This window comes from Camarhynchus parvulus, chromosome 7, assembly GCF_901933205.1.
Source record: "Camarhynchus parvulus chromosome 7, STF_HiC, whole genome shotgun sequence".
Lineage (NCBI taxonomy): Eukaryota > Metazoa > Chordata > Aves > Passeriformes > Thraupidae > Camarhynchus > Camarhynchus parvulus.
The window spans coordinates 28,807,740-28,831,255 of NC_044577.1; the positions used below are offsets into that span (position 1 = coordinate 28,807,740).

At 42.5% G+C, this 23,516-nt stretch overlaps 2 protein-coding genes across 6 annotated transcripts in view; one reads left to right on the forward strand and one right to left on the reverse strand.

Annotated features, from left to right (window-relative positions):
* Positions 1-39: 39 nt before the first annotated feature.
* CEP70 (centrosomal protein 70) lies at positions 40-11,157 on the forward strand. Of its 5 annotated transcripts, none has more exons than XM_030952340.1 (16): positions 40-125; positions 561-660; positions 819-942; positions 1,276-1,456; positions 1,773-1,942; positions 3,020-3,079; positions 3,750-3,849; positions 4,224-4,312; positions 4,640-4,717; positions 5,749-5,851; positions 6,464-6,634; positions 7,230-7,376; positions 7,888-8,056; positions 9,288-9,402; positions 10,363-10,442; positions 10,820-11,157. In XM_030952340.1, the coding sequence occupies exons 1-16, from the start codon at positions 117-119 to the stop codon at positions 10,885-10,887; spliced, it is 1,764 nt and encodes a 587-aa protein (XP_030808200.1). In that variant the 5' UTR covers positions 40-116; the 3' UTR covers positions 10,888-11,157. The 5 variants fall into 5 exon arrangements, with proteins under 5 accessions (XP_030808200.1, XP_030808201.1, XP_030808197.1 ...); XM_030952341.1 differs by having other exon boundaries at positions 4,643-4,717; XM_030952337.1 differs by having other exon boundaries at positions 55-258.
* Positions 11,158-13,168: 2,011 nt separating this feature from the next.
* Positions 13,169-23,516, reverse strand: part of ESYT3 (extended synaptotagmin 3) — a 28,663-nt gene continuing 18,315 nt past the window's right edge. Inside the window, exons 12-22 of the mRNA XM_030952399.1 lie at positions 22,885-22,974; positions 21,958-22,020; positions 21,795-21,863; positions 20,497-20,562; positions 19,091-19,177; positions 18,109-18,258; positions 17,157-17,593; positions 16,014-16,103; positions 15,355-15,486; positions 13,809-13,914; positions 13,169-13,222 (exon numbers count right to left, since the gene is read on the reverse strand). Coding sequence (XP_030808259.1) covers positions 13,169-13,222; positions 13,809-13,914; positions 15,355-15,486; positions 16,014-16,103; positions 17,157-17,593; positions 18,109-18,258; positions 19,091-19,177; positions 20,497-20,562; positions 21,795-21,863; positions 21,958-22,020; positions 22,885-22,974 — 1,344 coding nt within the window. The remainder of the gene's footprint in view (positions 13,223-13,808; positions 13,915-15,354; positions 15,487-16,013; positions 16,104-17,156; positions 17,594-18,108; positions 18,259-19,090; positions 19,178-20,496; positions 20,563-21,794; positions 21,864-21,957; positions 22,021-22,884; positions 22,975-23,516) is intronic.

Consider the following 23,516-nt stretch of genomic DNA (forward strand, 5'->3'; position numbering starts at 1 on the left):
CCCCGCGGCCCCCCGCCCGCCGCTCCCGCCGCTCCCGCCGCTCCCGCCGCTCCGCTCCCGCCCGAGCGGCTCCGCGGCCTGAGGAGCGGCCCCTCTCCTGCCCTGCGGCCCTCGCCATGACCGAGGTACTCTGCTGGCCCCGGGTGTCGCTGCTGGGTGGTTGGAGCGGGGCAAAACGCGATGGAGCAGTCCGTGAACCCCCAGAGCCGCCGCCGCCTCCCTGAGGGCTCCGCTCGCGGCAGGGCCGCTGCGCCCCGGGTGCGTTGGAGGGAGCCGAGGGCCGGTGGTTTGGGGCTCTTAAAGAGGCGAATTTAACTCATTGCGCTTATTCTGCTTTCAGTAGGGATCAGGAGAACTGATCATGCTGTGTGGTGTTAAGTACGCTTTTCCCCAATGTGCTTAGCAGATCCTGTTGGAGCTTCTCAAAAGCCCTCCTGTAGTGGCCTCTTGGGGGGTTTGGGGTTGGTTTGCTTTCATTTGTGGGCATTTGGTACCTTCTGCTGCACAGCCGAAGTGAAGAGCTCAGGTTTCTGCCTCTCTTTCCCTTTCTCCCAATGCAGCAGGAGAAGGCAGAGTGGGAAAACCTGAACAGGATATTAATGCGTCATGGGTTGAAACCTGTGAGTCTCGCTGCCCCCCAAAGCTGCAGAGATACATCAGGTAGTGAAATGTGATTTTTATTTTTGGAAATAGTAACCATATTCATAAGTTCATAAGGCATCTCCAAAGTTGTCACTTTCTAGTGGCAGCAAATAGGCAATCTTCTTTGGCTGTTCAAACCCTTTCATTGTGACTTTGCTTATGTTTTGTGTCTCCAGATATGATTGTCCTAGACCGTGAGTCTTCTCAAGGAATAAGACTTGCATTAAAAACGCTGGTGGAAGACATTGAGCGACAGCAGAAGGTGATGCAGGGGCTAATGGAGGCAAATCGATGTCTTAGGTAAGACAGGGGAAGGAATTTACTTGCAGAGTAAAAGTATTATCAGTACTGGAGTATTCCTCTCCAGCCTGGTAGAGATCTTATCTCACCAGAGGCCTAAGACCTTTTTCCTGAGGTTATTGTTCAATATGCAGCAATGCTGTCTCAGTTCCTTTCAAGCTCTTCCCTTGTTTCATCTGCTGCTTCTTCTCATATCAGTGTATTTCCCATACCATACCCATGCTGCCAGAGGATGTTATCAAAGGTCTGCACATAATGTCAGGCATGTGCTTCCTGCACTGTCTATAGTTAAATGAGTTTAAGCTAAAAGCAAGGATTCATTTCTTTTTTCAGAGATGTGGTACGACTGGAACAAGGTCGGGCATCTCGGCAAGAGCAACGGGCTAATGATTTGGAAAATGTGGTGAAAAACATTAAGGCCAAAATTTGTCAGCTGGAAGATGAAACAATAGCTAAGGCATGCCAGCAACAGAGCCAAGTCAAGGAACTTCAAAAAGAGCAACAGGCTTCACGGGTAATTCAGATAGTGCTGCCTGAGGATTCAAACTTTTGACTTATAAAAGATCTCAAAATATTTACATTGATCTAAATAAACATGAATCTTGGGTCATAGGGTTAGTACACTGTTTATAGCTAAGTATTTTCAAACTATGTAGAATTTTCTAGAAATAATTTAGAAAAATGTCTGTATCCCTCTTCCACTGTCTCTTCAGCACAGCTAAAACCCAGGTGCTCATTTTCCTTGGTTCCAAGTGTGTACCTGGGCTTGTACAGTAGAGTCAGCTTGTGGATCAGAACAATTCAGTAATGCTCCCATTGCCTTTTCACAGGTGAAATACCAACAGCAGCAGGAAAAGCTGCAAGAACAGGAAGAGATCATTGCCCACTTGCAGAAGGAGCTGAGCAGAGTTGGGAGGGAGGAGCAGCAGCGAGCTGACACTCAAAACAAAATGTTTTGTCAGTTTTGCAAAAGAGCTCCCAAGTCTGTCCTGGATCAGCGGTAAGTGATTCTCTTCATTAAATGAAGAGACATTAAATGAAGAAACAGATTTTAATGTAATGCTTCCTGATATTTATATGGGAAAAAAAAGTAACCTGGAGACTTTAGGAATACAAGATGAAATACGAATTCTTGTGAAGGTACCTCAGTGCAGTGATATTTTTATTTTGTGAAACTGTAAGTCAGATAAATCCATGGCAGAAATTAAAAAATTGCCACCCACTGCCCACACTAGATGTCAGCAGAGGGAAGGGAATGATTCACTCTGCTCTGTAGCTGCAGTGTCAGCTAGGATGATCTCATCCTGGGATTCTAACATTTCAAAATGTGAGTTAAAAATAAACAAACCCCCCAGCAAACACCATCCTTAACCCCCCAAAAAAGAGCTTTTCTAATTTTGGGAAGTGATGTTTGCAACTGTTGACTGCAGGCTTGCTTGTAAGCTTCCAGGTACTTTTAGGTAAGTTCCCAAAGTGTCACAAGGCTGTGTCTCTTGCTAGTAGGATTTCCATAGCTCTGCTACAATCAGACATTTGCCAGTTCCTAGGCCTCAGGTAGCCATTGCTTTATTGTGCTGATAAAAAATCAGCTTTCTAGGCCTGCCCAGCAGTGTTTACCTGGGAGGCTTTTGAGAGGGATTGTGTGTGCTCAGCTTTTTCCTTGAGCCCTCACTGTATCAGAGGAAGGATCACTGAATTTGGTTCCCTGTCCTCCCTCATCTGTCTCTCCAAACCAGACAATCTCAGAGTACTCAAGACACTTTATTTTGATTGTGCCTCTCTGTTAATCTTGCTGGGCAACCACAAGCATAAGATGAGGAGGCTGGTGGGCAGATTTAACTTTTTTCTCCTCTTGAATATTTTGCTGTTTCTAAACTAGTACAGATTCAATGTGTCTGCTTTTCCATTTTGGCAAAGTGTGACCATGGTTGTCTGGTATGAGAGAAACTCCACTGTTTGGAGCAGCCACTTCCAAAGTGCAGTGCAGCTGTGTAAGCTGACCTGTTCCTCTGGGTTGGTCACAGTATGAGTTTTGTGAGAATATCTGAAATTCAAAATTAATTTTTCCTTTCTTCAGGTACCTTTGTCTAATTGACTATTATGAATCTCAAATTAGTCAGATTAAAAAGGAGCTGAGGTAGGTCTCATTGAATGCCCTGTGGTTCTACTCTTCAAAACTTTTTTAGACCTTACTGTTCTTAAGTCTTATAGTGGTTAATATTCTGTGCTCCAGGTATCACTAGCATGTAAGAAATAGCAAAGGGTTATAATAGTGATGGAAATTTAGATTTTGCCAGAGAATAACTGGCAGTCAGGCTAAGCAGTTTCTCAGTCAGGAGACCAGGACAGTTAGGAGGCTTGGGCTATTCAGATACTTGAACTATAAGTCTTTCTTGCTTTCATTCTTTTCCTTCCCCTTTCTCTTTTGCCATAGGCAGAATTACTGCATTAGCTGTGCTCAGTTGATTGATCTCCCAAAACTAAAGGTTTTCAGCTCTATCCCAGTGCCTGCATGGCACAGAGCAACAAACAGATACCTGAGACATTCCTATAGCTTGAGATTACTGTTGACAAAACTGAAATGGGATTTGCTTGTACTGGAGTGTCTCCTGTGGATAAGTGCATTTCATTAGCATATGAAACAGCTTTCCCAGAAATTAGAGCAGGAATCTTAGGGCAGAATATCTATTCTATTTACTTGGTAGTTTTTGGAAGCATTATCATACATAACTGCTAACTAAACCAACTTAAATTTTTGAGCTAAATGAAAACTGCGCTAAGCTGAACCAATTTATTTTTCCCAATAGGCAATATAAAAAAGATGAAGACGAGGTGCAGAGAGAAGTAAAAAACAAGGAAGAGTTCTTAAATCTAGATGCTACTCCTAACTACAAAGCACTGCTCATGGTATGGAACTGCCAAGAATAAGTCAGTGCAGATCTCTCAATGGTAACTCTTCAAGAGCCACATAGAAACATAAACATGTTTGCTTTCTGTCCCTTGTTCTTGTCATGTCTTCTGAACTTGTGACCTCTGTGGGCAGAGTTCCCTGTCCTTGTGCAAAGATTCAGCAAAATGTTGTGAGTCTGCTGGGGATTGCAGTGCTCCACCCGGGGTCTAATGCACCAGGCTCTTGGGCTCAATCACCTGAGTCCTCATCCATGCTGTTTTGCTGTCCAGGCAATTGGGAACCCTTCTTAACATGCACACACTTTAAATTGGTGAAGCTTGTTCATTATGAAATGAGGGCAGTAAAAACAATAACCCAGTCTATGTTGCAGTCTTTCCAGAAGCAGCTTACTGAAACAAAAGCCAAGAACGAACAGCTTTTGCTTGAAAATATAAATCTCAAGAAAAACTTGGAAATAAGGTGAGAAAGGATAAGTGTCATCCTTTGTAAGGCCACTTCAGTAGACTTTGCTTTACAAAGCAGCAGCAATTGTAAAAGTCAAGCGTGAAATCTGTGATCAAAGAAATGAGATAATGCAGCAACAGCCACACTGTTCTTTCTACACTGTTAATAACAGCTGCTAATGGTTAGTTTGCTCTTTATTGCTGTTGTCATGCAGAAATGTACAGAATTTAAATTCCAGAATGATTTTTTGGCACTGGCAAAGCTTTTTTACTTTTTTGCTTGGATTAATTTTATAGATACCTTCCAATGCAAGACATATAACATGGTACTTTTTCTGTCTAGCAGGCCAACTGCACAGGAATTAAAATTTTACAAGCACCAAGTGAAGAAACTACAGAAAGCTTTAAAGAAAACTGCCCAGTAAGTATATTCTTTCAGGGACTTTCATGAATCCTCTGGATTTCTGAAGGCAAGGTTACTCTGCAGCCTGTAATGTAGAGAGTAGCTTATAGACCATGTGCCTTATCAGCATTCTTTGGAGCCTGGTTATGGGCAGCAAGTGCTGCTGGACCTCTAAAGCCCTCTATTTCTGAAATGATGGCAGGGTCTCCAAATGGGGGCACAGCAGTGTGGGGTTTTTTATTTCATTTTGTCTTTCTGGATTTGATTGGAGTTCTTTTGCTGGCAATATGTACAGGGCCATCTCTGGTGTTTGCGGTTTCCATAAGCTGTAAAGGAAGTTCTTGGTTTCATTATGGATTATAAATGGGAAAGTGTGAGTTGGCAAAATGTTGCAGCTACTGAAGTTATGTCCATATTATTCTTAGAAATTGACTGTTTTCTGAAATAGTGCTAAGAAAATACATGGAAGATATAAAGTTCTAGTACGAATGAAGTGTTTTTAACTGTAATTTCACTTAGTCATTTGTCCATGTGTATACTGAATGCTAAATGTTTTATAGCCTGAAAAAGACATCACCTTAACTTGAAAAAAAAAAAGACCTGTTGTGTATATTTAAATGGTCTAGTCTCTCAAGCAGTAGGTATAATTTAGATGAAAAGCAGTATTTAGCTTTGTATAATAAGCCAGGAAAGATGTTCCAGCAGAAGCGGATAACAACTGAGCTTGGAATTTGAGCCTTTAGAATAAAATTCTGGATTTTAGGTCTTCAGCCCTAGTAGAACTCTGGTGTCCCTTCTAAATCAGCAAGCAGTCTGGCATAGCCTCAGCCTGGAGACTTGAGATAAAGTATTGGTATTTGCATTGGGTATTGTGTTGTCAATCTGTGTTACTTGGGTCTGATGGAATTCTATTGCCCAGCATCATAACATGGATATTGACTTTGTATGTTTGAATTTAAGTACTACACACCTGGTTCTTCCACCAAGTTAAAAGGTAGCATCTCCTGCTAAGGCTGCTTGTGTGACCCACTGTGTGTGTTTTTGTGCAGATTTTCAGGGAGCAAGACTGAAGAAAAAAAAGAAGAAAAGAAAGACTCTGGGAGAGTTGCCATTGTGGATCAGCTGCAGGCATCTTGCCAGCAATACTTGCAGGTACCCAAATTATATCTGTTCTGCATGTTTCTAGCACTGTTACAATGAAATGTTTTACATGTTCTGTTTAGCTGTGTCAAGTGTGCTGGTCTGAGGTTAAGAATGACTATCAAATCCTCTGTGCAAGATGAGTCATTTTTGGATTTGGCAGTTAGTGTAGGCTGGTTCTTGTTCTGTCTGAGTGTAAACTACCTGAAAACACAGCAAGGCAGCAGGTACTAGGTTGGTAAATATGATTTAGCTGAAGTCTGTTCAGAACAAGGGTTCAAGATCTTGGGTGATTGTGGTCTTTATTTTTCTTCTAATTAAAAAGCCTAAATATAATAAAACTTAGCAAACTGTGAACTGTGGAATTTACAATGCCTCGAGTGGATAAATGTTGACTATCCCTCAAAGGGAAGTATTCCTTGCATTACTTCTACATATCTTCTAGCTAGTATATGTTGAAGTCTTTGAGTCTATTGCATGTTGAATGCATGTGTAAAATCAGTCAATAGTAATATTGGAGCTATTTATGACTTAATTTTAGACAATCATGACTGATAGAGAGGGATTTTATTACAAAACATCATACATATTTGAGCAATAACATTTTGTTATTCGTTCTTGAAGGTTTTGTCCCATATTGATGCTATTTTGCAAAGCCCAAGAGCTCCTCCGTTAATATTCCGGCCTAGCAAAGGGCCAGTGCAAAATGACAATAAAGAGAATGGACAGGGATGTGGGTTTGAGCACCTTCCACTCACTGTAGAAATGTGGGCAGATCAGCTCATAGCCCTAAAGGTAACAACACATTGTTGTGCTCTGTTTCTTGGTTTCCTTTCATCTGCTCTCCTCTCTTCCATCCCTCCCTATGAGTAGTTGTGGGGGGTTTTTGTGTGTAGCTTTTGTTATTTTCTGATCTGGTGTTAAATTTTACAAATAATCTGCTGTCCATGTGAAGTATGTACCAGAGATACTTCTCTGTGTAAATGTTTTATTTCATTTTATTAAATGAGTCCCTGAGAAGAAACTTAAGCTTTAGAGTCTGGACTTTACACATTGATGATGGTGCATTCTCTTCCTTCCTTATGTCTGACCAGTGACTTTTTGATCCAAATATAAGTGAAGTAGTTTTGTTTAAAGCCAAACTCTTTGTGACCAATACTTCCTATTTCACTGAAACTGTAATACATAGCAAATATTTTTTACTCTGTTCTTTTCAAATCAAAGAATGCTAGCAAGACACCATCCTTAAATTCATGAAAATGAAAACCTTAACCTCTCCAGGGCTGGAATGTTTTCTGCATATGAGAAACAGAAAAACACCTGTTTCTATACTAAAAACAACTTAAAGCAGTTTCTAAAATACGTTGGCTCTCCTCCCTTCTTTTAAAAGGATTTGCATAGGTCCTTGAGAAAACTATCTCTGGAATTGCTGCCTTGGAACACTAAAGATCCACAGGACAACAGAGAATCCATACGAGTTGAAGACCTCCAGTTGATAGTAGATGCAATTTTGGAAGAATTAGAACATAAGGAAAAGGTAATTCTTACCAGAGATTTATAATCACAAGTTACTGTGGGATTCTTAAATGCATTCTTCACACAGTGATTAGATTGGTGCATTTGAAAGCCTTGCAGCATTTAAGAAATACCTGTTTGAAGACATTCAGTAGTCAAAGACTGTTTTAACATAATGGATAAATTTACCTTGGGGAAGATTGCTTTAATCAAAAGCACTTGACCAGCAGGGAATTTGCATTGCCCTGTAGTCTCAGGAATTATCCTGTTCTGTCTCTCACGGCTGAGAATACATAAATGCTTCTCTTGGCAACAGAGAAGGAAGCTTTCAAAAGAGTGTTTTGAGTTTGGTGTATGCTTGTGCCTGAAAACTATTGAAACTATGTCTTCAGATTTTAAAATATTTGAAACATTGAGATTTCATAAGGGAAGTTACACCTGCTCTTCACACTGGTTTTAAGAATGTTTCACAGCTTAAAGCACCTTTGCCTTGTTAAGCAGTACCATTGATGAGTTCTTCCTGCTTGCTCTAGAACAGCCAGACACAGTCCTTGCAAACCCTGTCTGCCATAGTCTCTCACTTCCAGAAGTTGTTTGATGTGAATTCTTTGAATGGTGTTTATCCACGGATGAATGAGGTGTACATAAAGCTGGGGGAAATGACCAATGCCATGAGGAACCTCCATGAGCTCCTGGAACTAGGTAAAGACTTACCACCTGCTGCTTGTTCACACCATTCCAAAAAAAAGGAGACAGGTGAAAAGCTGCCCTCTTCATAGAAAATAATGTTGAGCTGTTGAGAAATGAATTAACTAGGTGTTTCCTTCACTGGGAAAACAAAAATACATTCCTGTCAATTTATAGCTCAAATAGCAAATCCCCATTATTTGTAAGCCTTTAGCAGTTGCTGAGGAATAACAGGGAGGCAGAAGAAGAAAATAACAGGGGAAATAGAATTTTTTTTTCCACAAAGCTTTTTTTTTTTTATAATTGTTGTTCATTCTCCACTTGAAAGATAACAAGTTTAGGGAAGAAAATAACTCGCTCTAGGATGTAGATTTCTACTCAGTAATTCATTCAACTCTAATTGGGTCCAGTTCTCAGAAAGTTCCATCTTATGCTGCTAAACTTAAAAACCAAAACAAGTTGTTGAATGTCAAAAACTGTCAGTATTCAGAGGGTGTAGTTGGTTATTTCCTTTCTGGTGGAAACTTCTGTAGAACAGCAGCTGCTGCTGCTGGGTTAAAAGGTTGGGCTGGGCTGTAGGATGTCCAGCCCCAGAGCCCCTGGGCTGCTGAGCCTCATTCAAGGAGGAAAGCAGTGTTTCTGCCTGCAGCCAGCATGGGAGAGGAGGAAACCTCACCTCCCCCTAATAACTGCAGCTCAGAAGATTCCTTGTCCAAACCTAGTTCTTCTGAAATTGGAGGAAAGGACAAGGAGGCTGCTACCTTCAGTCACAGCACTAGAGACAGGCTGAAATTCAATACCAAAACAAGTTCTGGGTGTTAACAAAAAACATCCTCCTCCAAACATTTCCATGTTTGTTAAGCAGGTTCCTTATTGGCCTAGCCCCTACAGTGTGTCTGCTGTGTCACAAGAACCTAATTAATAACCCCTTCTCTCTATATATAATTTCAGTGGCTGATTTCCACTGACAGGAAGGGTGCACTTTAGTACCCTCTCTGCTGTGAACACACAGCTCTGCCAAAGTTTTTTTAGCCACTAAAGGATTAGTGAGAGAATCCCCATTCCTAGCTAATATTTGTTTATTTCTGACCATTTGTTTATTTCTGTTTTCTGTGAATGATGGAATGTATATGCTAGATCTATGAAAACCAAATAAAATCTGTGTACCTGCAAAAATTCAACTGTGCCTAAAATACTTTCCTGTTATTACTGTTAAAAGAATCATGAGGTGTTTGTTTTTCCACAGACAGTTCAGCTCCACCCACTGTGGTAGTGAATACTGTTGGGAAACTGTGTGACATCATTAATAAGAACGTGACTGAGCAGGTACAGCAGCTTCTGGGCACCCAAGACATCCACAGGTATGTGGGGCTATTCCACTGCTGACCATTCTGCAAACATCAAATGTAGTAATTGAGAACTGGCAAAAAGTGATGCTGAAAGAAACTTCTATCATTTGTTACAAAGTCAGTGAGCTGCAACAGCACAGGTGTTAGTTACTGCTGTCCTGCTTGAAACAAATCTTGTATCCTGTCAAAAAGAAAAAGCTAGACAGAGGGAAAAATTGAGGCCAGAAGGTTCCAAAACACTCTCTGGTTTGCATGGATAATGTGATCAAACAAGCCTTAATGGGATACATGTTTCATCAGGAGACAAATCCGGCACCTGGGTGGGGAGGAGAAAGTGATGCAAGTCTCAGATGTAACATTGAAGTGTTCTAGTTGCCAAGGCAGTGTTTGCCTTGAGCTGCCTACAAATACTTTAGAAACTGGACAAATCCAGTTATACGTTCAACAGGTAACAGCTACATCTAGGTGGTAGCAGACCCTAAGGGCTTGCATTCAGCATATGCTTTACACACAAACTAAAAAGGGAGCAGGCAGCAAGTCTGACACATGCTGAGTTAACAATACTCACTCCCTCAGCCTTTCTGCACTCATTTCTCAGTTTTAGGTGGAGAACAGCTGCTTATAAAGCATTTCTTGCTCTACCTCCAAGGCAGTTATACCAGCCACCCCCAGGCAGTATATTTAGCATATACAGACAAATGTTCCAGGCCCCAGACTACCTGGAGCCATGTGAGGGGGAAAGGAAGGATGTGTATACAGCATTAGTAGTGAAATCAGAGATCCTCATGACAGCTCCCTTGTTGGCTGCAGGGTTCAGAACTGGAGAACAGAACAGTGGTGTCCATGGTTTTAGATATGAAGTAGCAATATTTTCACAAAATCGTGGCACAGAACAACAAAATGGCTGAGAGGATGAACTTGCCATGTCCTTGTACCTCTTACTGATTGTCTCTGTCTCACTTTCCATTCCAGTATCATCAATAAGCTTGAAGAACATGAGTGCTTCTTTCCACCCTTTCAAGCTCTCATTCAAGATTTGCTGTGTCTTCTAGGTAATACTTGCAACAGTAATTATCTTCATGCCAACACTTCCTCATATAACTCTAAACAGTTAACACGTGTTTTCTTTACTCACTCCTCCTGTGCTAAAACAGGAGGAGGATGTGAGGGAAGGTGCTGCCTTTTGTCTCACTCTCCTTCTTTCCACCTTTCCTGAGGAAGTGACCAAAAAACTTCATTTTCATTTAACATGGGGTTGCATTTATTTAAGCATATTACTTATAAGCCCAATTGATTTTTTTTTTCTGAAAGCATTAAAAGATTGGAAGAATTTATTTAATCCACCATCTGTTTAAGTTAGAATTTTGGTTGAATTCAAAGGTATTCTGGGTTCCTAAGCCTAACCCTTTTGCTTTCCCTTTTGTTGCAGAGATCAGTAACGTGGATGATATTTTACCTGCAGTGCAAAACCTGAAATGGGGAGCTGGTTATGGGTGACTCTGCTCTTCCTGAGCAAGACTTTTCTTACCTGTGAAGGTGCACCTGCTGGTGCACATGACATTGCAGCTACCTCCTAAGCAACAATTCCAGATTTTTTTTTTTTACTTAAATAAAAAGTTTTTGCATTTTTAATTTTTTTTTTTTAATTCTTGGTCAATTGAAGAAAAACTTTAACTGCTGTCAACTGGTCTACTCAATCCCAGAGAGAGAACCAATATACTCTGTATCAGTCCAGGAAACTGAACCCAGCACAACACCAGGCAAACTCTAACCACTTTTAATATTGCTGACACAGTAATTATGAGGTAAAGATGCCCTTACTGCCAGAGCCAGCACACTAACACAAATGCTCAATCTTGGTTTTCTTGAGAGCCTATTTTAAAATGAGGTTCACATTTCCAGATTGGTTTGGGATGGGAACATTGTTACTCAGTGAGTATTCTCTCTGATTATGGACTCCGGGTTAATGTAATCTAGGCCAAAAATCTTTGAAATTTGCTTCAGGCGATGGTTTGAAGTTACCATCATTGTATTCCAAAAGTCAGTTTTAGAAAGGATTAGATCAAGTCTCTTATTCAAGACAATTAGAAGTTTATTGTACAGAAACAAGTACACCAAGCTTCCAAAAATATTTTGCCTCAATATTATTAAAGCTTAGTTTACAAAACTTTGCTGTTCCTCAGACAGAATCTGGGTTTACAAGATTTTGAAATGTACTGTAACAAAGGACAAAACCAGTTAAGGTGTCACAAACTAAAACCTTAATGACATCTTGGTAAGTTCATCTCCCTGCTTTGGAAGCTCATTATTTACATACCTGCAGCCACAGTCAGCTAAGGTACTTTTGAACAGTGGACTACCAACTTCTTAGTTTCTTAAAAAAAAATCTAATTAAGAGTTTCTCTTTTAAAAGGTTCTGTAGCCCTACAGCTGAAGAATACTGTTTCAAAATGTATTCTTTTAAAAGTACACCACTGCCATGTTAAAACAACATGAACAAGCTCCTAGGGCCATCAGACTGCCAAGCAAAGTAATGACACCTGGCTGACAGTCTAAAATCTCCCCAGGTACAACCCTTCTTTAAGAGAGGTTTCACACTTAAAGGTCCTTTGAGGAGGGATTTGCCAGAAATAGCAAAAATAAAGGACTTATTCTTTAAGGACAAATTATTCCCTATGTGGGGGAAAATATGTTTAACTTCAGTGAGAACTAACCCCTGAATAGGATCATTAAATTTGCATGTCCTCAGCTGGAGCCTGCTTCAAATTTGCAATGACTGTGCAAAACATGTTAATTACAAGAGATATGTACATCCATAGGAAGCTGAAAAATTAGTAACTTATGTACATGAGAAGAAATCAGATTTTCTTGCGTCTGCTCCTTGTCAGCTCATACCTGCAAGACAGACACAATAAGTAATTACCATAGTTGAAAACCTTCTTAACAATTTTAACTGGAACAGTGGAGAAAACTTGGGCTGCTTGCTTGCTTCTGCTTCACAGGCAGCACAGCAAAGGAGGCTCCAGAGATGGCCTCAAACTTCAGCTCCTCACCAGGAACTTTGGGTGCATTCTTTTTTCCTCTTCCCATAATTGCCCTGAGACACACACACAAGCTGGCCAGGGAAATGTGGTTTTCCTATTGGAATATTGGCTCACTGCCCGTGCAGATGGCAAGCTCCTGGACTACCCACACTACATTCCTTGGGCTCCACTGAAGGAGAAAGAAGGAAGAACTCCTGCCATTTACTAAAGACACAGAAGTGAAAAAAACACCCAGCCTGGTTCTCTGTTCTGCCTCAGACCAGGAACATACAAACCTCAGAACCACAATGAACGCACAAGCAAAACTGTAAGTGGCTTATTATAATAGTTTCTATAAATGCTTTGTAATTAAAGTTTTATCATACATATATATTGCTGATCAGAGTATTTAGTTAAGATCTTTATTCAAGTTAAAATTTGTTGCCAGGTTACTTTAATAAACAAAATTCTTTTACTTATGTGCCCCTGTGGCTTTTATGGTAACTTAAAATATGCTGAAGACTATAATTGACACAGGCATCTCATTAAAGCTGTCTCACAGGGCAGGCACTGCACAGCCAATGGATTAACACACAATTTAGATAGAACTACCAGATTAGCTCAAGTTAGTACTGCCTTTGCAGGTTAGATATTCTTCTTGCTCACCCAAATACAGCCCAGTTACCAGCACTCACTCCCACAGCAGTCATGCAAGCTCCCAGCAAAGCAATGTTTGGAAGTATGGAAATGAGTACTTACCATTGGGCAAAACCTTTTATTAAATCCTCCCGGGACAAGTCAATGCGCACCTTTAAAAAGCAAATTTTATTTGTTTGTAGGTTATTCAGCATATAAATTGATTAGCTGAACTACCACTCCTCCCAAGTCAGACCCACTTTCCAGCTGTGGGGCTGCAGTTCAGGCTTGAGGAAAAATGGAGCTTCCCACATTCCCAGGATAGTGTAGGCATGAACCAGCTCCATTTCCTATAGCACTAGTTGGAAATTTATCTGTCACAGAAGAAGCAATTGCAGTTTACTTTTCACAGAATCAAAGCTGTTCACAGAAAGTCAAAGCAGTGTTGGCAAATGGTGGGGTTTAGTCCCAATGCCTTTCTCAGCTCTGTATTTGCACTCTTGGAGCCATTCCCCCCACAGGCAGCACCAGGGCCCATGAACCACGGCTTACTTCAGGAGCACCCTTCTGAAATGAGACCACAGAGCTCCCACATGAATACAGCCTCATTTGAGATGAAAATCTGGCAGAAAAAAAACTGTTTCCAGATTGCCAGTCCTATCACTGAGAATCAGTTACTGGAGCCACATTTGAGGATTTCAGGAATAGCCCAGAGTGTTCAGCTCTGTTATATCTGTAATGGAGATTCTTTAAACTTACTTTCCCCAGCTCCTTCCTCTCCTGTGAAATGAATGGCCTGCTGTTTTTCACTGCAATGTCCAGTGTCCTTTTCTTGACGTTTTCCAAAGATTCAAAAAATTCAAACCTTGAAATAAAGTTTAAAAAGAAGAGACTTAAGGCAAAAACTAAAATCCTGTGAGCACCAGTGGGCAGAATATAGTGACAGAGTACAGCATCAATGGCCAGGACTTCAACAGGGAAGGAACACACAGAAAAGGCAATTCTAGAGTGAGGTTTATCCACATTGCAGGGAACCTTTTCCAGGCCTCATGAAAGATGACAACACTGTGTTCAGACTGTCCACCGTACCAGGGGGAAGGAGGAAAACATGCATCCATGATGAAATGCCATTTAACATTATTTTCCCCTCTCCATGGAAGATCAGCATGTTTTCCATGCAATGTTCATTACTCAAGAGGAAATAGTCATGAGCCAACCCCCCAAGTTCACAGAGCAGCCTTGCACCACACCAAGAACAGACAAAGGCTGAAACCTGTGGCAATTAAATTCTTAATGGCTCTGACTCAAGCCTCTGGCACACATGGCTAATGTCAAGTGAGTTTTGTCCATGCTAAATCACTCCAGTTCTGCCCACCTGAATAGCTTTTCCTCAAGTCAGAGCTGTGAAACAGGTAAGGTGTTTTGGAGCTAAGCATTATCTTTAATTGAGGATGTACAGGATACGTCAGTACTGAGGATGGGGAAAAGGAAATGCTCTTCCCAGCTGCTGGGATGGCACTAAATCAGTGCAGTTACTTAAGAACAGACATAAGCAGAATCCTCAGCTTTGGTGTTTTGAGTGTTAAGGAATATTTTAAAATCTTTTCTCCATTTCTGACTTACACAGAAAGGACATAACACAGGAAAAATATAAGCCACCCAGGATCAACCAATATTCACATATATCCATGTGTACCTTCCTCTAATTATGGGATTAAAACACCTCTCAAAAGAGCTCTACTTCTAAGTGTTACTGTGTTTGGGTTTATGCCAAATACATTCCATTTCAGTGTGACACTGTCAGCAAAGAGGTGGGAGCATTTTACCCTGCTCGCACCAGGCCTTGATGACAACATCCACCTGCGTGCCCAAAGGCTGCTCCAGCCTCAAAAGGCTCTGTACTTCTGCCTGGACCTTTGGAAAGATGTCAGAATAAGCATCAGGCAAAGCAATGTGAACAGAGCAGTGGGCTCTGGGAGGTACATGAATGGGCAGATTGCCTCTGCCATGACAGAGAGTTAAACACAGCCGGAGAATGTCAGTTTGCAGAGAAGCAAATGCAGCATGGGGGCAGAGAAGGGGCAGGGAAGATGTCCCCTTCTTCTGGGGGATTTGCAACACCACAGGCAGAGCAAGGCCAGCCCCAAGTACTTGTAAATCACAGTCCAAGTGCCATTTGTTTCAGAAAAGTTGGAAACATTCACAAGAGAGTCCTTAGGAGCTACACTAGCACACCTTAAGAAGCCCTGTCATTACACAGAGATCATAACTATTCCAACCATAATAACAATTTACATTTTCTTACTTCTCATCATATTGGGGGTTCAGAGTTTTTTTCTTAACAGAAGTCTTCTTCCTGCTTGTCCATCTTCTGTCTGGAAGCAGGTATATACGGACATATGGATCAACCCCACGATTGGAAGAGGGTACCAAGTTTCTGTTAAAAGGAAAACAGATAATCAAGGCAGGTTCTCTCACTGTGTGTTTAATACCTTGACTCTCTTGGCATCAGACCAACCCTTCACATGCTAAAAACATTCATCCCAGGAGCTGGAACATAAGCAAATAAAACTTTAAGGCTGTTTAGTTAAAATCTTTACTCCTGAGGATGTGGCCACTTACAGGGGTTCCGAAATTAACAATTACATATTCAGTCATAGGTATCAACCCTTGTCACAAAGCCTATCCCAACACCCCAAGACACACACCCGTTGTCAGTGTTGTCCAGAGGGAATTTTGGGATGGTGACAGTTGAAGCATCTCTACTGCAGCGAGCAGTACAACTCACTGGGTTCCTTCCCTGACCTGCTGCTGGCACTGACCAGAGCTGGGCACAGAGGCTGCACAGCTGGAAGCCAGCCAGCACTAAGGCATCTCCTGCTGCATGTGGCTCTGCTCCAGCTTTGCTGGATGACTGATAGAGCTCAGAGAGCTCTTCCCTCTGTGAGCCATCACAGGCATTACCTGCAGCCATTGACCAGCACAACGAGGCTCTGCCGGATGGAAGCGTAGCGCACGGTCAGCTGGATCTCCCCCAGAGGCATCTCAGTCCCACTGCAAGACATTGCACAGGCAAGGCTTTTAATACAGCCACTGAGCAGCCCACAAGCAGACTAAAATCAGCTTTCAGGGCACCATCCTTCTTCCTGGCGGCCTAAGTTTGCTGTCTAGGAAGCAGCTGGACCACAGAGGGCCCACAGAAGCCCCATCCCTGCCTTCTCTGCAGGTACCTGATTTCAGTCCCACAACACAAACTGCCAAAAATGCCCCAATGTGGCCACCGTAAATGGAGCAGCAAAGTACAGGTTAGTGTGTCACACATTCCCTCAGGAATGTCTGTATATGCAAAATGGGACCTTTTGCATATTCCATTCCGCATGTTATTAAAGTGGTTCAAAATCCAAAATATTACTTAAAAATGGTTTAAAATAGTTTATAAATTAAGCCCTGTTCAAAGCTAGAAAATTCACCAGTCACCAATTCACCAAATTGCAGCTGGAGTTGAGTTTTATGTTCAGGTTTATAACTACTCTGATGGTCTCTTAAATGAGGTGGATCTTTGTAACTTCTGTTGATTAAGGGTTCCACAAGCTCCATTCTGTGCCCCAGGAGGAACAAATCCTTCTCTCCATCCTGCCTGACAGAGCAGCCTCACACTGAGCACTGTGAGAAGGACATACACAAGCACAGCTCTCCAAAAAAAACTTTGTTCACTGCATTATCAGTCTTAAAATGTGGTGGATAAACACATTCAGAGCTTTAAGCAGCCAGAGGTGCCTATCAAGAGTTTAGGTTATTACAGAAGTGGGATGTTGAGGCTTCGAATATCCTGTTGTTAAATGAGCGTTGAAAAGCTCTTCAACAATATAAAGCCAACACATGCAGCACTCTTAGGAGAGCCATAGACTGAATACTTTCCCTTTATACCTGCTCTGACAGTGCCCTGTAATTTACTTTGCTGTTGACTGGAATACCTAGGTCAACTCTTTGTAAGGTGACTTGAGACCAAACACCCCAAACCATTTAGCAGCCTTAAATTCACCTCTGTGCAACAGTAACACCTGAACTTTCTCAAGAAAAGAACAATTCAGCTGGAAGAACACCTACTTATGAATGTCCAGGTTGCTGCTACTTAATTCAAAGCAGGAAGAAGGCAGGGACCCCAGTGAAGTGACACTGGGTGCCACCCTCATTTCCTGCAGGACGGGCAGCGTGGGCATGGCCACTGCTCCGCTGGGCAATGCTGATGGTGGGCCATGCTCTGGGTTTTGCTTGCCCTCTGCTTCATCAAGGCCAGACACAGTTTCACTTGGTACAGGGGCTCCTGAACTGTCTTTAGTGTCCAGGTCTTCTTCACCACTGTCCTTTTTTGGCAGAGATTCAGGTGCTGCAGAGTCTTTGCTCATGGGAGGTACTTTTGAGACTTGTGGAGAGGAAAACTTCTGCAGGTTTCCAGCCTTCTCTGTGACACGCACGGGACCTAGCTTCGAGGCATTGACACTAGCCTTGACTCTTTGTGGATCAGGTTCTTCAACATTCAGTGCCTAAAAATCACAAGGGAAGACAGTGAGTGCTGCTCCCACAGCACTGGGGTGGATGCCAGCATTACCACCCAGAAGGAAATTTCACCACAAAACTGTAACAGCAGAACTCTGCCATTAGAGATGAAAGGGGCCCCTGGGATTCACTGTGGTGTTCTCTCCTCTTATCCTAGTGTGTTTGTACTGAGCAGTGTTATAAACACTGATCCAGAGCACGGTGAGGAAACAACTCCTAAGCATCAGTGCTGATTTCCCCAGCTTAGATTTTCTCAGTCCACCTCTTTATTGTAGTGAGAAATTTCTCAGCCATGGCACTAAGTTTTATGAAGCTCCAGGGATACCTCTCAACTCCACCATACACTTCTAATTTCAATTAAATACCTTATCACACCTCTGCTTTCTACTCAACTGTGAAGCAAAGCTGCCTTTCTTCATGCCCACCTTTCATCTCTTTTGCCTGGCTACAAATGGATGCTTCTGCAGAGGAAACTGAGTGAATATGGGAAAGAACAACTCACCCGCAGTACAAGTTTCATCTTAATGAAGCTGTCTGAACTGGAATGGTCCAGCTGGAATCTCTGATCCAGAGTCATGTTTGGGTCCTTCAGTAAGTGGGAGAGACACACCACTGAAGTTCCCAGGGCACTATCCCGCTCCTTGTCTTTTATCTGGGGCATGGAAGAAAACAAAAGTTTTTATTAGCCGGCAAACTGGGAAGTGCACCACTGGGAATGCAAAAGCAAAGCAAGAAGGTATTTCAGACAGAAACCAAAATTAGCTTCTTTGCTTCAGTATGGTTACATCCAAATGGGTGATGCCATTATTCCAGAAGGGTAACAAGTTAGTGCATTTGTAGTAAAAATCCGATCTCTAACTATGTGAGAAAGAAGTACTTTAGCAGAAAAATCATGCCCTGAGATTCACTTGATTTTCCTTGCTCACTTTGGGGACAATGTCCTAAGCAGCTGAGATGGCAACTGGTTCTAAATCTTCACATATATTTTAGGTAACAGTTTGTTTAGTCTACTTAACCCCAATACACCTTCCAAGTTCAATTCCTTTCCGTATCCAAGTGACCAGCCACAGAACTGGCTGTGGCTGCAATGCTGCTAATGAGAGACAGGGCTGCTTAACGAGCCAGAACACAGAGGTGAAGAGGTAGGGCTCTGGTTGAGAATTATGAAGGCTGCAATTTCTGACAGCAAATATTGATGTCTTTACTAAAGACAGACCTGTATGAAATGTCCTTTGCACTTTGCAGCCAGAAACATCCCACATTTCGAACTAAGACACTGCACATTACATGATGCTAGAACAAAGGTAGATACCACCACCACCTAATAGAGAATTGTCTGTGCAACATGTGCTTCTTCCACCTTTTAGTAGGAGGAACCCAGTATATGACAATCCCACACAGAAACAACCAGCACTGGGCTCCATAGAACAGGTTTCTTCCTACAGATGTGCAGCTGGTCTTCAAAGGAAAGGCTTTTATCTCACCTCAATGTGGAGTGACTGGGAATGAGCACTGTGGACAAAGAAGGTGAAAGCCTGGCCCCACGTGGGATCTTTGCTGAAATTGCAGGTCTGCAACAAGAACATGCATTGGTTTAGTCTCTGAGAAGCAAAGAATGCAGGACACTGATCACCAGAGAGGGCCATGGTGGCCCTCAGTGATGCTACACCCCAGCTGTATAGAGAGTGGAAATTCCAGGTCAGAAGCATATGGTAGTGAAGTCTCTGGCAAAACCAGAACAAGTTCTTTGGGGTGTGGAAATGCCAAAGAACAAGTCTGGTGAGCTGCAATTGGCCCCACCAGCACTGCCTGGACCAGCAGCCTGCCTCACCTGCAGCACTCCCTCCCTCCCACCTTCCCACCCAGGGAGAGCCAGAGCACTGCTTCCAGCCTGCAGCACTCTGAGCCAGCTCCCAAAGCTGCAGTGAGCTGGCAGGCAAGGGCAGGAAAGCTGGAGGGGCAGTTTCAGGGGGGTAGAACTCATGGGAAGTGTAGGAGGGCACAGCTTCAGCACCATCCACTTCAAAGAGGAAAGAGCATGGAAAGCACCCAAGGGGACTGTGGCTGCTCTGTAAACCAGCTGTCCCTGCCAGGCCATGAGTGCAGGCAGCAAGTGGAAAGGAGCAGGGAAAGCCTGGAAGCCTGACCTAGCTTAGGAGAGGCATGTGATGTGGTAGGGAAAGGGAAAACCACAAAAGGTAAAAATGCAAGTAGAACCCAATTTCTGGGTGGAGCAAGGGGAAGGAATAAAGGAAAATAGGTGGCAGTCCTGTATGCTTATGTGTAGCCAACAGGATTCATTCTTATTTGCTGGGAGTCCAAAAGAACAGAGCTCATCCACATCCAGCTGCAGGACAGGGAACATGGCAGCTACCAGGAGGGCAGAGCTCAGCTGTTGCTCATAGTCATGAGGCAAAAGTAATTTTTAAATAATGAAAAAGGACCTGGAAGTGAAGCAGAGGAGATGCAGATCCATCTTGTCCAGGTTTAAAAACAAAACAAAACACAAAACAAAACAGTAAAACTGTGATACACAGGAGCCAGGAAAAACTCAAAGGAAGGAATAAAAGCCAGCTTGATACAAATGATGCCCTGCTCTGAGAAACCATAAGCTGGGTTGGAGACTTACAGAACTAGAGTGTCTGGGCCAAGATGAACTCTTGGACATAGGCATGGAACTACACATGTGTACAGCAGCTGGCCAGACACCATCCACCACCACAACTCGGTGACACAGTGGTTCCACTCCCAGGCTCTGCAGCCATCACTACAGGTACAGCTCTTCACATCAGCTTCACAAGAAGTCCTTTCCTTCCTAGGGGATACTTGGGGACAGTCACCCATAAGATGGAAAGTATCTAATGAAAGCAGAAGAATTAAACAGCCTCACCTTACTCTTCTGAGTCTTGTTCCCAACTGTGAGCAGGACAAAGGAGGAAGGTTCTCGTTCCATCTTCTGTCATTTAATACAAGGAAGAAAGAAGAAAGCAGAAAAAAAAACATTAAGAAATTTATAGTTTTCAGGAAGCAATATCAAACCACTATTCTTACTTGAAGTAAGTTGCTGGAAAGCTGACAATATTTTCTGGATGTGGGACCCCTGAGGAGTGTAGTACACAGGAAAGCCTCCAGCAATAACACAGCACAGTCTTACTCTCCACCAGCAAGAGTACACATTTAAGCCAAAGCTTTATGTATTTAGGTTTCAACAGGTGAGCAGTTAAAAATTTGTCAGAAGCTGGGAGGAAACAGAGAGAAGAGCTGAAGGCTCAGTGGGGAATTTTGGTCTTTCCTGACTGAATCAGGACTCTCAGAATTGGTTTCCAAGGCTCAGGACTTGCTCCAAAGCAGCTGGAAGTGAGTCCTTGGCATCAAATAACAATTCCTGTCTGGAAGCAACAATACTGAACCTCTTGCACCTCTTTGCACTAATGCTATAGAAGTTAAGCCTGAGAATCTGGTCTTGCACAACACTACATACAAAGTGCACACAGTGAGGTCCAGAATTAAGGACTATTGACTGTAATGTGTATCACAGTGCTGGTAACTCATCTAAATTGTAGAGATGCTATTTAGGAGAGGAGCTACTTGGAGAGAATGGGAAGCTTTCTTGACAGCTCGGAGCTGTACTTGTGAGTAGCCTGTTCAAGAAAGAAGGGAGAAAGACATTCTTCCCTATACCTGCCATTTACATAACAGGAGCAAAATGCAGTATTTGGGGGAAGAAGTAAACAGAAGCTATGAGAGAGAAGGTATGAATGACAGAGAGGCCTCTGAATCCCTCTAAAGCCAAGGGGGGAGGAATCTGGTGGTCAGGTCTCCAGTGAACAGGAAAGTTACCACAAATGAGCGTGTTTCTCCCTGCTCAATGTCAAGCTGGAACAGCTAGCAAGGAAACAAAGAGCAGCAGCAAGGATATTATGACTTAGTCTGATGTCTGGAGACTCTCTTTTGTGTAAGAAAGACAACCACGTACACAATCAAACATTTCTGTGTTGCATTCCCACTTTGGCTGCCTAGATTTTCACTGGGGTGGGCTTTCAATCACTATTTTGAACCCCTGCTCATCACTTAGATTCTGATAGTGGAGAGATTATTTCTTTTTAACCACTGCCAGTTTCAGTTCCTATGACACCACATAATCGAGAACCTTGTTTTGCAAGTGTGGGAGAAGAATATAAATTTTACCTTGAGGTACTTGTTGTTTTTGATCTTCTTTGTTCCACATTCACCATTTGAATACTCAAAGTGGTTTTTCTGAATTGGTGAAAGAGTATTTAAAACAGTTAATTTGTTGTTTTCAAAAAAAGGAGGTTAGGAGTGAAGGCTGCTGCACGGGGTTTGTACTTACAGGGAGGTTGAAGGCACTGTCCAAGTAGACAATCAGAATGGCTGTAGACAGTCCCTTCTTATCCTGTAAAGGCAGGGAAAGATAAAAAAAATCAAAACACAAAGTAGTCATGAATCACCCACCAAGGACAATGAGAAACATAGCAAAATTCCAAGGGCAGCTTCTGAAGGCTAAGCAGCTCTCTGCTTTTCTCTAAAACTTGCAATTTAGAGGAGCTCAAGTCAACACAGCATGACAGTTCAAAGCAGACCAGTAAGAAGATGTGTAACTCTTTTCAATTCCCTGCCTTTAATGTTTGTCAATCTCTCAGTGCAGAACTGGTTGGGTTCCCCAGTGCAGCAAAACACCTAAAAACATGTTCAACCACATACATCAACATGAATCCAGTGTCAGCAGAACAAAGCCTGGGAACAATTTTATTCACTCCAGTGGAATTCAAATGGTTTTGCTTGGTTATGAAGAAACAGCTTCTCTGGGAGATGGGCTTTATCCAAGCCATTCTGCTGGACAAACTACACACCACTTGGAAACAAAGCCTAACCAAGCACCACTGCTGGGTATTTGCCTATGACTAGTACAGATTATTTCAGGGGTCCAGGGTCCTACACATATCCTAGATGAAGAGGGAGGAAAAAAATTGTGAAAGAAAAGAACACCTGAGAAGCCACTTTGCAGTGAGTCAAACAAAGATTTGCTAATTCAAGCAAAAAGAGCTACCAGATTTGAGTTAGTCTTGAATAACCAAGAGACCAGGGGCAAGCAAATGCCCTTCCTCTGCAGGAGCGGCAGGGAGGGAATTACACCAAAACTTTGCCAGACAAAAATAAATTCTTGTGATTTTGCCTGGGGTTTCTAATTTTATGCACTCCTTTGTTGATGACTGGACAGGGATCAGAGCACCTGAATCCTTTAAGCAAGTACACTCACCTCATGCAGCTTTTCTTGGTCGTTTACTAGTGAAAGCCACTCCAGTTTTAAATGCAAGTGTCCGCTTGTCGTCTTACTCAAGGGAAACCACTACATGGAGATAACAGAGAGCAACTTGAGAACTGAGAGGCAGAATAGCTTTTGTATATGTGGTGCAGACTCTGAGACTTGCACACAATAGACAACGTGAATTTTACTCTGAGAACCTCAGCTGGCATTTTTGACACTTAGATTGTAGCACGTTCACCTACTTAGGTACAAGGCAGAAGAAAATTAAAATAAGATGCCCATGAACAGGCAAAGCATGTGGATATTTCCAACCAGCAGCAGCACAAGACAGGCACCTGGCATTGTTTGTAGAGCGCTGGGTTGCATGATGAACCACAGTAAGGTCAGATCATTTCCTCCCTCTAGCAAACAGGCTGCTTCACCAAACTTTATCTGCAGCTTTGTACAAAACATTTGGTACACATGGGACAAAATGTATCAACAAGATACCCCACTGCTGGCTCAGCATAACCTCAGGGCTCTCTGGGGTTACCAGCCTGGTCATAAAAATTATTGTAGTGGCTACTTTGGTATTATCTTTTGTGAAAATACCACAGTGCAAGTGTGCAAGGAAGCTTCAAGTA

Excerpts from the sequence above, each read along its gene's own strand:
- CEP70 (XM_030952337.1), top strand. The coding sequence starts at position 181 with ATGGAGCAGTCCGTGAACCCCCAGAGCCGCCGCCGCCTCCCTGAGGGC. Across the intron at positions 6,635-7,229 it reads ATCAGCTCATAGCCCTAAAG|GATTTGCATAGGTCCTTGAG; the intron begins GTAACAACACAT and ends TTCTTTTAAAAG. Across the intron at positions 7,377-7,887 it reads AATTAGAACATAAGGAAAAG|AACAGCCAGACACAGTCCTT; the intron begins GTAATTCTTACC and ends TGCTTGCTCTAG.